Source organism: Phacochoerus africanus, chromosome 6, assembly GCF_016906955.1.
Source record: "Phacochoerus africanus isolate WHEZ1 chromosome 6, ROS_Pafr_v1, whole genome shotgun sequence".
Classification (NCBI taxonomy): Eukaryota; Metazoa; Chordata; class Mammalia; order Artiodactyla; family Suidae; genus Phacochoerus; species Phacochoerus africanus.
The window spans coordinates 51,821,502-51,834,055 of NC_062549.1; the positions used below are offsets into that span (position 1 = coordinate 51,821,502).

The following is a 12,554-nucleotide window of genomic DNA, read 5'->3' on the forward strand; positions in this document are numbered from 1 at the left end:
TGGAGAAAAAGAATAAATGGAAACCAACTTTAGCCACTTTAGACTCAGGGAAAGAGTCAGGAAAGGCATTTGTATCAGTTTCCTATTGTTGCTATCACAAATCAGCACACATTTAGTGACCTAACACGCATTATCTAAAATGAGTTCACGGAGCTTGAATCAAGGTCAGGCTGTGTTCCTTCTGGATGCTCCAGGGAAGACTCCATCTCCAGCTTCTAGAGTCTGCAGCCTTCCTTGGCTAGTGGTTCCCATTGTCCAGCAATGCTTGGGTCAATGGCTCCCCCTCTTCTGCTTCCCTCCTCCACTTTTAAAGACCCTTGTAATTACCAACGGAATCACTTGCATAACCCAGAAAAATTTCCCTATCTTAATGTGAGCTGACTGGGGAGTTCCCGTCATGGCTCAGCAGAAACAAATCTGACCAGTACCCATGAGGACACAGGTTCGAACCCTGGCCTCGCTCAGTGGGTTAAGGATCCAGCATTGCCATGAGCTGTGGTGTAGGTCACAGACACGCCTCAGGTTCCAAGTTGCTGTGGCTGTGGTGTAGGCTGACAGCTGTAGCTCCAATTCAACTCCTAGCCTGGGAACCTCCATATGCTGCGGGTGCAGCCCTAAAAGAAAAAAAAGAAAACTGTGATTTGATTGGCAACTTTAACCTTAATTCTCCTTTGTCATAAAACTGAATATATTCACAGTTCCTGGGGAATTAGGCCATGGGTATCTTTTGGGAGCCATATTCTACTTACCACAGCATCTAAGAGGAAGAAATGTTTAAACTGAGACCAGAGGGTTTAGAGAAATGGCAAGTCAAGTGAGTGAGTGAGTGAGTGTGTGTGTGTGTGTGTGTGTGTGTAAATGTGCTCCAAGCAGGAGGTCAGTGCAGTAGCTCTAAGGTGGAGGGCAGGGGGCATGTGAGGTCACTAGGACTGGAGCCATGCAAGGGGTGAGTACCCTTGAAGAGGCAGGGAGGAAGGGCACCCAGAGGAAGCAGGGTCCTGTAGGCATGGATGATGATCTAAGTAAAGCAGCAACATGACCTTAAATTCTTTCACTGTACTTAATCAATGTCACCTGACTTTCTGAGTCCCTTGGTTCCAGCTCAGCTCTCGATGTTCCCTGGAACCTACAGTGGCTCTCACACTGCCAGTCCCCTGAGTTCTTCCGCAGCCCCTTACAGTGTGAAAAGCGTCTAACTCCCATTTCCCTCACTTGCCCCATAATCATAAGCTGCAAGCACTGAAGGAAGGGGTTTAAGGTGCACGTTAACTTATATTTGTTGAATGAGATGGAAGAACACCTAAAAGCAACTCATGTACCAAGCTAAGAGAATGATTAATTTTGGCCAGTATGGGAGTTCCCGTCGTGGTGCAGTGGTTAATGAATCCGACTGGGAACCATGAGGTTGCGGGTTCGGTCCCTGCCCTTGCTTAGTGGGTTGGGGATCCGGTGTTGCCGTGAGCTGTGGTGTAGGTTGCAGACGCGGCTCGGATCCCGCGTTGCTGTGGCTCTGGCGTAGGCCGGTGGCTACAGCTCTGATTCAACCCCTAGCCCGGGAACCTCCATATGCCGCGGGAGCGGCCCAAGAAATAGCAACAACAACAATAACAACAAAAAAGACAAAAGACAAAAAAAAATTTTGGCCAGTATGATAGCTCTAAGTTACAGCCCTCACAATTTCTAATTTGGGAAAATAAAAGTTTGATCTCAGCTAAAAGGTGTAACAAATTGGGGAAATACTGAAAATTGAAAATAGTGGCTCTTTTGTGGTGGTGGCATACTGGGTAAGTTTTATTCTGGACTATATTATTTTCACATTTTCTACTATTTGTATGTTATTTCAAGAAATATATTTTAAGTTTAAAAAGACAAATGAACAAAGGTAAATGAAAAAAAAAAAATCTCCTCCCCCTACAAATATATTAAGTTTAAGACTTAAAGGGAGACTGATGAGCCAACTGGGGAAAGTCATTCTTAAAAGGCAAATTTAAAAAAAATTAGTTGTAAGAAATGTTTACCATGTCAATACTTACTGTACTAAAGAAATGGCATAACATAATACACACATCCATGCAAATATACATGTGATCCACATGGATAATCACTATTTAAATAAACACTGGCTCTTATGATTTGTTCTTGGATTATGATAGTACTCTTAAAAACATCAGTTTATACCACTGAGTGCACTTGATATTATGGTAGACTTTATCTGGAAATTAATGCTTGCACTCCTGATTTCTTTCTCTTTCCCTTTGCCTGGTATACCTTAATTTAAAATTTTTGAGTCCTTTCCTTTGTTGGTGCTTTTCTTGTGGACAACAGATGCCTGACTCTTTCCCATCTAAAAAACTTTATTAAAAAGAAAAAAGGAATTGGATACCTTTGCATACTGGAGAAACTAACAGGTTTCAATTATTACTCATTTGATGATTTGTGTGTATTATGCTTTCAGGCTTTTTGCCTTTTGATCCCTGTTAAGCTTTCCATGTTATTATTTTTCCCTTTAAGTGAGATAGCAACTCAAAGTGTAGTTCTGGTCTGTTAAGTTACCTTTAAAGTTTTAATAACATATTTATAAAAAGAAAATGATGTAAAAAAAAACAGCAGAAGTTTAAAGTATGAGGATAATGAAATCTCTCAGTTAACTGAGGGGCTCAACTAGAAACTCCTTATTCTTAACCTTGCTGAGAATCTTCCTAAAATGTCTACGGTCCTGCCCACACATACTCTCCACCCAAGTAAAGAATCTTTTCACCAGTAATGATGCCCTTGCACCATTTTGAGCATTACTGTATTCACTGCTCAGTCCCCTGGAATACAAATGATGAAGATTCAGCTACAGTTGTGCTGATTTTGCTTCTTTTAAAAATTAAATCTCGAACTTATCTTGTGGAGGAGGAGGTTAAGATCTGGCTTTGTCACTGCAGCAGCTTGGGTGGCCAATCCCTGGCCTAGGCACTTCCATATGCTGTAGGTGCATCCAAAAAATTAAATCTAAAATTGAAAAGTCATTTAATCTTCTTGGTCCCCCATTCTACAGGTAGAATAAAATGGACTTTTATGGTAAAAGTGAATTTTAATTTATTACATTATAGAAATAACTCTCAAAGTTATTTTATAAGAAAGACTCATTTCCACTAGAAATTAGCTCCTTTACTTAGTGATTTAAGACTTAAAAGCCATAATATGTTATAATTCAGACAGTAGAGAGACAATTCCAGAGCATATAAAAGGGGAATTTCTTCAATTCCTAACCTTCAAACATTTTCCCTATAATAGTTCTCATCAGCCTTAAAAGTGGGCCCTAAAGGGTAAACTCTGTTCTACATTAACTCCAGAATAGTTCCTTTTGATTTTCAAATAATAAGATTGAAAAAGAAGAGGCAGTAGCATTCACTCCATGGTTTTCAAATATCAGTAGGTATTTAAATCACCTGGAGAAGTTCCCGCTGTGGCACAATGGGATCGGTGGCCTCTCAGGAGCGCTGGGAGGAAGGTTTGATCACGGGCCTGGGAACCCCATATACTGCAGAGAGGCCAAAAAATAAAGAAAATAAAAATAAAAATAAATTTTAAAAATCACCTGGAATATTTTTTTTTTTTTTTGCTTTGCTTTTTAGGGCTGCACCTGTGGCATATGGACGTTCCCAGGCTAGGGGTGAAATCAGATCTGCAGCTGACGGTCTATACCATAGACACAGCAACTCAGGATCTGAGCTATGTCTGTGATCTACACCACAGCTCACTGCCAGGCTGGATCCTTAACACACCAGGTGTGGCCAGGGATCAAACCTGCATCCAAAAGGATACTAGCCAGGTTGGTTTCCGCTGTGCCACAACGGGAACTCCTGGAGTATCTATTTAAGATGCAGATTCCTAGGCTCCTTCCCTAGCCCTATGGAACCTGATTTCCCAGGTCTAACATTAGAATCCATTTTTTTTAAGATCCAGGATATGCTGATGCCTTTGACCTTTAGTCTACACATTGAGAAATATTGGTATAATCCCTTTCAGGCCACCACCTTTTTTAAAGGGTGGGGGTGGAGGGACTATATAGCTTAGCACAAAAATAAAATCTGCCTAGCACTTTTCAGTTCACACTTCTCAGTGCCCCCAGTTAGGGTGGCTCATCCCTTCTTCCTCTTTCCACTTTAATGATAAACGTGATTTAACGATAAATACAAAGACATGGGACATGCCCAAGACACACTGCTGGTATGTGGAAGAATCAAGACCAAGAACTCATTCCTACTGTCTTAGCTCTAAGCCCATTGACCCTATCAGAACTAGAAAATGAGAAGGCCAGCTTCTTTGGCTTTGTTGTATTGTTCTCGGGAAGAGTTGCTCTTCACATTATACCTAAACTTTGGAGGTAAGTACGCTTTGCTTTGCATGGCATCAATTCTGAAATCAGACTATCTGGGTTTTACCTCCTTTACCGTGGATGTTGACTGTAACCAATTAACCTCATTAAGCCTCAATTTCCTAATCGGCAAGACAGAGATGCAATTATCTTCTTTATTGTTTTGTTACAAGGATTAAATGCACTAATACAAGTAAAGCATCTGGCATACTGCCAGTTACTTAGTACTTAGCTATTAGTAATCCCTTTATTAGTGCTGTAGAGCTTTAGTCTCCTGAGAATTTTCTTTTTAGATTTAGTCAAGCACCCTGTAGATGTTTAATAATTAGACCCCAGAATAGATATATCCACAGAAGCTATATATATGCCTTTTTTTTTCTTGGCTACACCTGCAGCATATGGAAGTTCCCAGGACAGGGATGGAACCCAAGCAGCAGCTGTGGCAACACCAGATCCTTAACCCACTGTGCTTGGCTAGGGAGTGAACCCACACTGCTGCAGAGACAATGCCATATCCTTAATCTGCTGTGCCACAGTAGGAACTCCTATATACTCATTTTTTATAGATTTTAATTTTTAGAGGAGTTTAAGTTCCACAGCAAAAAATACAGAGATTTCCTGTAGGTCCCCTACCCCGACACGCAGAGCCTCGGCCTCTATCAACACCCCTCACCAGGGTGGTGCATTCATTACAGCTGATGAACATACAGTGGCGCATATTAATCACCCAAAGTCACATTGGTGCTGTACATTCTATGGGTTTTAAGATATGAATAATGACAAATATCCACCATTATGGTATCATATAGCGTAGTTTTGCTGCCCTAGAAATCCTGTGTTCCACCTATTCCTCTCCTAACACCTGGCAACCACTGATCTTTTACTGTCTTCATAGTCTTATCTTTTCCAGAACGTTATCTAGTAGGAATTACATAGTGTAGCCCTTTCATATTGGCTTCTCTCACTTTGTAACATGCATATAATCTTCCTCCATATCTTTTCATGGTAATAACTCATTTTTTCAGTGCTAAATAGTATTCAATTGTTTGGATGTATCGTTGTTTAATCGTTCACCTATAGAAGGACATCTTAGTTGCTTCCAAGTTTTGACAATTATGAAAAAGGCTGCTATAAATATAAACATCTGTGTGCAGGTTTTTGTGTGAACCTAAGTTTCCACTTCATTTAGGTAAATACCACGCAATGTGAGCATCGGATTGTATGGTAATTCTGCCATTCTATTAGGTATTGCACTGTTTATCATCGTTTATTACCCTTTTTTAATTGTAATAAAATACACATAACACAAAATTGCCAATATAATCATTTTGGGGGGCTGAGTCTGTGGCATGCGGAAGTTTTTGGGGCCAGGTATTGAACCTGAGCCACAACTGTGACAACTCCGGATCCCTTCCACCAGGGAACTCCAGCCATCTTAACCCTTTTTTTTTTTTTGCTTTTTTTAGGGCCACATCCATGGCATATGGAAACTCCCAGGCTAGGGGTCAAACTGGAGCTGTAGCTGCCAGCCTAGACCACAGTTACATGGGATCTGAGCCGAGTCTGTGACCTACATCACAGCTCACAGCAACGCTGGATCCCTAACTCATTGATGGAGGCCAGGGTTTGAATCCACATCCTCATGGAGACTAGTCAGATTCATTTCTGCTGAGCCACAACGGAAACTCCCCATCTTAATCAATTTTAAGTGTACATTTCAGTAGTTTTAAGTGGCTTCACATTGTTGTGCAGCCAATTTCCAGAATCCTTCTCATCTTGCAAAACTGTATACCCATAATATTAGTTTGCTAGGGCTGTCATAACAAAAATGGCACAAACTGGGTGGTTTAAACAACAGAAATTTATTTTCTCACAGTTTGGGAGGCTTGAAATCCAAGATCAAGGTGTTGGTGAGTCTGAGTTCTTCTGAAGCCTCTCTCCTTGGCTTGCAGGTAGTCTCCCTGGCTGTGTCCTCACATGGGCTTTGCTCAGGCCTTCCTGGTGTCTGCGGGTCCGAGTTTCCTCTTCTTACAAGGACACTAGTCAGACTGGCTGAGTGCTCACCCTCATGGCCTCGCTTAACTTAATCACCTCTTTGAAGGCTCTATCTCCAAATACAACCACATCCTGAGGTTCTAGAGGGCAAGAATTCCACATACGGATTTTGAAGGAACACAATTCAGCCCATACATAACATCCATGAAACAACAACTTCGATTCTCCCCTCCCCCAGCACGCACCTTTCTACTTTCTGTCTCCATGATCCTGAGTATTCTGGTTACTCAATATAAGTGGAATCATACAGTTATTTTGTCTTTTTGTGGCTAGCTTAATGTAGTCAGGGTTCATCTATTCATGTATCAGAAATCCCTCCCTTTTTAAGGCTGCATAATCTTCTGTTATATCTAAGTACATTTTGCTTATCCACTCATTTGTTGAGGGGACTGCTGGGTTATGTCCATGTTTTAGCTATTGTGAGTATCCTGCTATGAACATGGTGTACAGATATCTGTGCAAGACCCTGTTTTCAATTCAGTTTGGCATGTATACTCAGAAGTAAAATTGTCCTGGGAACTTTTAAGCATAAACTAAAACCCTGGCTGTCCTACCTACAGCTCTCTCCTTAGGATAATCCTTGCTTTATTCAGTGACACCAAAACTTTGCTCAGTGTCACAAAGGCCTCAGATTTAATTATTTATTTCTTTGAGGGTATGTATTAACCAACTAATTGTAAATGGGTGTGAGTCAGAAACCTGTGAGATAAGAAACACCGTAAGTACTTTATCATATTAGTCCAGGTATCATTCAGGCAATTTATAACTTGAACAATTACAATAAACAAGATAAGCAATCTTGAGTATACTTTAAAAAGTTTAAGATGGCATCAAAATGGCACATAAAATACAGAAACTCAGTTATAAATTAATAGGATTTTTCAAAGCAACACATAGTCATGACTATCCTTTCTTCTTTAAATTCTTAGTTCTTTAAAAACAGAACCCTAGTTTTATTTGTGAAATAATAAGGAATTTGTCATCAATATCCTCATTTTCAATGCAGAAGCTCAATACCTTCTCTTCTATCATGAGTAGAGGTATAAAAATAATCATGTATATTTTTCTTTATAAGAAAGATTCCATGCCTTTACACATAAGAAACCTAAATAAATTAATTTTGGGGGGGAATACTGAAAGGCAGTATATAGCACAGAAAATAAGAAAAACGTTCTAGTTTCAAGTCAAAGCTGTCACTTTCTACTGTGTGACATTGGGCAAGTTACTTAACCTCTCAGTTTTCTGATCTGTAAATGGGGATGATAAGCACAAATTTCCACTGTTAGGAGGATTAAATTAGTTAATACATGTAAAATGCATGGCACATAGTAAGCTCTCAATGAATGTTAGCTGTTACCAGCATAAATTGGCAAACCGCATAACGGCAAAGGACCATGACATAACTTGTCATCTTACTGGAATAAAGAGAATAACTAGCCCCCTCCCACTATTGTAAATGAGGCTATATGGTGGGAGGATTGGAGAAAGATACTGAATAAAAGTTTCTCAAACCACTTCCAAGGTATGTGTATTGGCTCCTAATTGTTAAATTATACTAGAACAGCTTTATTAGAATATGTTTGCTTTGTTAGGCTATGCCTTCAATTAGTTAAATTGTAAGAAAGAAATGCAATGACTAAAATACAGTATTATGTTCTTCTTCTCCAGTAGTTTATGTCTCAAGTTAGAAAGGAAATATCATCTATGTGGTCTGGATATTTTACAGACATCAAAGATATTCAGATGTGATGACTAATATAATTTTTTATATTCCTGATATCCATAAAAATGTTTCATTAACCTCTTCTTAAAAAGTATCAAGTGTGTAACTCAAAAGTATCAATAACTTATGCTGAAATACACCACCCCTAAGTAAGAATATAAGAAAAAAATGTGATTTCATCATTTCAAATTAGAGGAACTTTACAATGATCAGTGTCAGTCCATCTTCAACATGTATTGTCAAAAGTCTTAATGGTCTTTTACTATGGTGCACAATAAGAAAACATCATTGGAAAGATTTCACTATAAGATTTTTGCAGTATAAGATTTTATAATGTACAAACATATGTAAGTAAATGAAATATATATTTGTATATATGTGAAAAAGAATGAAAAACTGGTCTCATTTACTGGACTGAAGTAAAAAATCATTAATATAATGAGACCTAATATTACTGCAGAAACCTCTGAACTTTTAGGAAAATTCCAGGATGAATGAAACAATGTTATCAGGAAATATTAAACTTTACTTTCCACTCACTGCCTCTGTAAACTTCTGGACAGCAAAATCTGGCCACAGATGAAACAGGAGAAAGCCAAAGATTTAGGGGAAAGCAAGGACAAATTTCCATCATATTCCAAGGCAAGCTGTGAGAAAAGCTCTCAACAGTCAGTCCCTCAGAATTCAGTTGCATCTGGAAAACCCCAAACTTCCGTGATTCTTTACTGGAGTCACAGGCTACAAGTGAATTTCTAGATTTTTTTTTTTTTTGGTTGCACCCATAGCATGTAGAAGTTCCCAGGGCAGGGGTCAAACCCACGCTACAGCAGTGACTCAAGCCTCAGCAGCAACAACACCAGATCTTGAACCCACTGAACCACAAGCGAACTCCCTTTTTTTTTTTTTTTTGGTCTTTTTATCTTTTATGCACCTGCAGCATATGGAGGTTCCCAGGTTAGGGGTACAAATAGGAACTACAGCCACCGGCCTACCCCAGAGCCACAGCAACGTGGGATCCAAGCTGCATCTGCCACCTACACTACAGCTCACATCAACACTGGATCCTTAACCTAATTAATCCACTGAGCAAGGACAGGGATCCAACCCTTGACCTCATGGAAGCTAGTCGGATCTCCTAACCTCTGATCGACGATGGGAACTCCCTAGATTTTTAAATAGCAGTTTGCAAGGTAGGTTTTGAAACATCCCTGTCTTTCAAAGATGACCTCATGACTTCCTATGAAATTCTTTAAACAAAAATCCATTTTAGTTCACAATTTAAATACATACATGTCATAAAGCACTTTAAGGGAGAGAGGGAAGGGGGGGGGAAGAAAACAAGTATTTCTAAAAGTGCAGGGAAATTTCAGGAGTAACACTTCAAAAAAAAAAAAAATAGTAGAAACTTTTCCCCAAATGCAAAATTGTGCATTGTGCCTTATTTGTATGAAGTAGAACAATTCCGGTAATTCAAGAATCATTTACGCAACACTTTACTACACCCAGGGAAAGGAGAGGACATTCAAAGACATACCTCACCTCCCAGACTATCCTCAGATGAGAACCTCTAGCAAAGGACATCAAATTGGTCTCTGTGAGTCTTAGTCTCAGGTCAAGGAGTACTAGAAGATGCTCTCCTGCTCAGACGCTGCTTCTGTTACCCTAAGCACAGCCTTGAGGATTGCAGTCATCCTCTCAAGCTAGGTACGGTGGTCCTGGCACTTCCATAGGTGCTGGGACCAATTCTCAGTATTAATCCCAAATTTAGGGGTAGTGCCTAGGAGGCGTCTGCAGTGATTACTGATTCATTAGTAATTTTTGTTTGTTTTTAAAGCTTTAGCTTTTACTTAAACATGGTGCGCTGGTTGAATTTTAATTCAAGGGATCACATATCTTGTTCCTCAGCGCTGTGGAATCCTTCCAAACCCTGACTGGAACGGTTAGGTCATTTTATTTAACGGAACGGCTTTTGATGTATGTTGTGGTTTGAAAATTCCGAACTCAACTGCAGTAAAAGATCTCATGAAATAGGAGTTTGCTGAGCGCTTCTCTTTGCATCAAAGTTATAAAACATCCCCTTTCTGTGTGACGGCAAATCTCATTTTTAGAAATCTATATCAGCTCCTACTAAGTCACAAATCAAATACCCCTCTTAGTCACCAAAATGATAAAAAGAAATATACAAGGAAGATGTTTTTTCTTTTAATTACTACCATTATTTTAACAGGGAGGGCTATGAAGAGTTCACTTTATTTTGCTTCATCCAGGAGAGGTGGCAAAACTGGGTTTTGTTTGCTTATTTGCTGGCTTGTTTAAACAGCTTGATCACGGTCTAAGCTAGAATCGCCTATTAAAACCAACAATGCCCAACAGGAAAAAATCAATCCCGACGGTGTCCTGGGCAAAGCGCGGCCACAGGTGGACGCGGAGCAGCAAGGGCACGCAGTCGTCCTCGGCTCTCCGCGCCCCGAGACAGAAGCCACGCGCGCGCGCTGGAGCTCCTGGGCTCTTTGTCGAGAGCCCGGCGCGGCGCCGGGCCCCATTGGTTAAGCGGCTGGTCCGGGCCATCCTGGTCCCTCGTCCCTCCCCCCCCCCAATCCCGAAGTCCAGGGCCTGGGCGCAGGCCACGTGGCCACTGCGCTCAGGTCGTGAGATCCCCGCGCGGAGCGTTCACACCACGTCCCCCGACCCACGCGGCAAGGGGATGGGCTTCTCCCTCGGCCGCAGGATCTGAAGTCCGCCCCCTCCCCGCCTCCTACGCTCACCGCTTTGAGATCCAGGACGCCGTCCTTGGCCTCCTGCAGCAGCGACACGAACTTGGTGGTAAGCAGCCCCAGGCTCTTCTCGTGCCTGCTGCTGCCGCCCCCGCCGCTCCCGAGTGGCTGCTGCGGGGGTGGGGGCTGCGCCTGGGACGGCGGCGGCTGCGGCCGCTGGCCCTGCCCTTGGCCCTCCGGTGCCGGCTGCCCAGAGCTTGCGGGCTCGGCCGCCGCCATCGCGTCCCCGCACCGCAGTGGTGCGGACCTCGCGCTCGGCCACCTGCCGGGTCTGCTCCGGGCCACCTCTGTCGCCGCCTCTGCAGCCTCCGCCGGCCGAGGGCGGGACGAAGGGTTGCGGGCGCCTGCAAACAACAGGTGCGCGGGGCCCACCGGCCTCTGGGCCGCTCGGCTTGCCGGGCCTCCGCCCCCTCCCCAAGCCCTGGACCCAAGAAGGAAGCCCACGACTGAGGGGAGGGGGAGTGGAAGCGAGGAGAAGGGGCGGCGAGGGGTGGGGACCCGAGTTTAAATGGCAGGAAGTGACGCCGCGGCCCGCCGTTGCTTGGAAACGCATTTTTCTGTAGGAAGGAGGGGAGAGCAGAAGGGAGCGCCGAGGAGTGGGTTTCAGCTCGCCTCTCTGCTGTTGGAGTGCCACCCCCAGGACCAGCGACCTCCCGCTACAACGCTTGGAGGAAAAAAAATGAAACGAAAACACTCTGCTTGGTGGCCATAGATTTCTGACCTGCTGAGTCTCTACAACCTCACGGGACCAGCCGTCCGCTGAATACCTTCATTGGGGATTTCTGCTGTCTTGGTCCTTTCCAACTTTAGAATCCTTTGCAAGTATTTCAATGCCTCTGATCAAGTGCAAGGTTTTATTCCGATCATCTTTTTAGATTCGGGATATGGGAAAAGCAGAATCATGGAGCAGTATAGGTAGAGGTACTGAGGTATAGAGGGAGAGGCTGTGACTCGCCCAAAGACTTGCCACTGGACTCCAGATTTTCTGCATTTAAAATTGTTCTTAATACCGTATTGCAACCAAGCTATATAGTATTATTTAGAATATTAGGCAGTCGTAAGATTTTTATGTTTTTTGATATCCCAAACTATCAAAATGAGAAGTGAGATAACGCAGATCTGAGTAAAAGTTTTTTTCTCATTCGATTACACACTCTTGAGGGTTGGGAGAAATTTTAAATAAATTGGTATCACACGCAACACTTTTAATATACTAGATGCCCAATAAATATTAGGGGAATGAAAATTCCATATGATGATAATTCATCAAGAAAGTCTCATGCAAGACATATTTCTAATTTAAAATAACAGTAAACTAGCAAAAAAGGGTCCCTGGAATGAAGTAAAACAGTAACATTAGAGAGTAAAATTGGACACACCATTTAAGTTTAATATTTGTTTCCAATTCATAGGACAGAACTTTATGAATAACCAGATAGACTTTTTTTTTTTTCTCCTCTTCACCAGGGGCATATGGAAGTTCCCAAGCTAGGGGTCTAATTGGAGCTGCAGCTGCCAGCCTATGACACAGCAACATTGGATCCAAGCTTGGACTGTGACCTATGCCACAGCTCACAGCAGCGCCAGACCCTTTAACCTGCTAAGCAATGCCAGGGATCTAACCCTCAACCTCATG

The 12,554-nt window shown here is 42.2% G+C and overlaps 1 protein-coding gene across 1 annotated transcript in view; it reads right to left on the reverse strand.

The window, feature by feature from the left end:
- E2F5 (E2F transcription factor 5) overlaps nt 1–11,407 on the reverse strand; it is a 36,781-nt gene extending 25,374 nt beyond the window's left edge. The window contains exon 1 of the mRNA XM_047783664.1: nt 10,910–11,407. Within this exon, the coding sequence (XP_047639620.1) occupies nt 10,910–11,137 (228 nt within the window). The 5' untranslated portion in view covers nt 11,138–11,407. The remainder of the gene's footprint in view (nt 1–10,909) is intronic.
- Nucleotides 11,408–12,554: the final 1,147 nt, after the last annotated feature.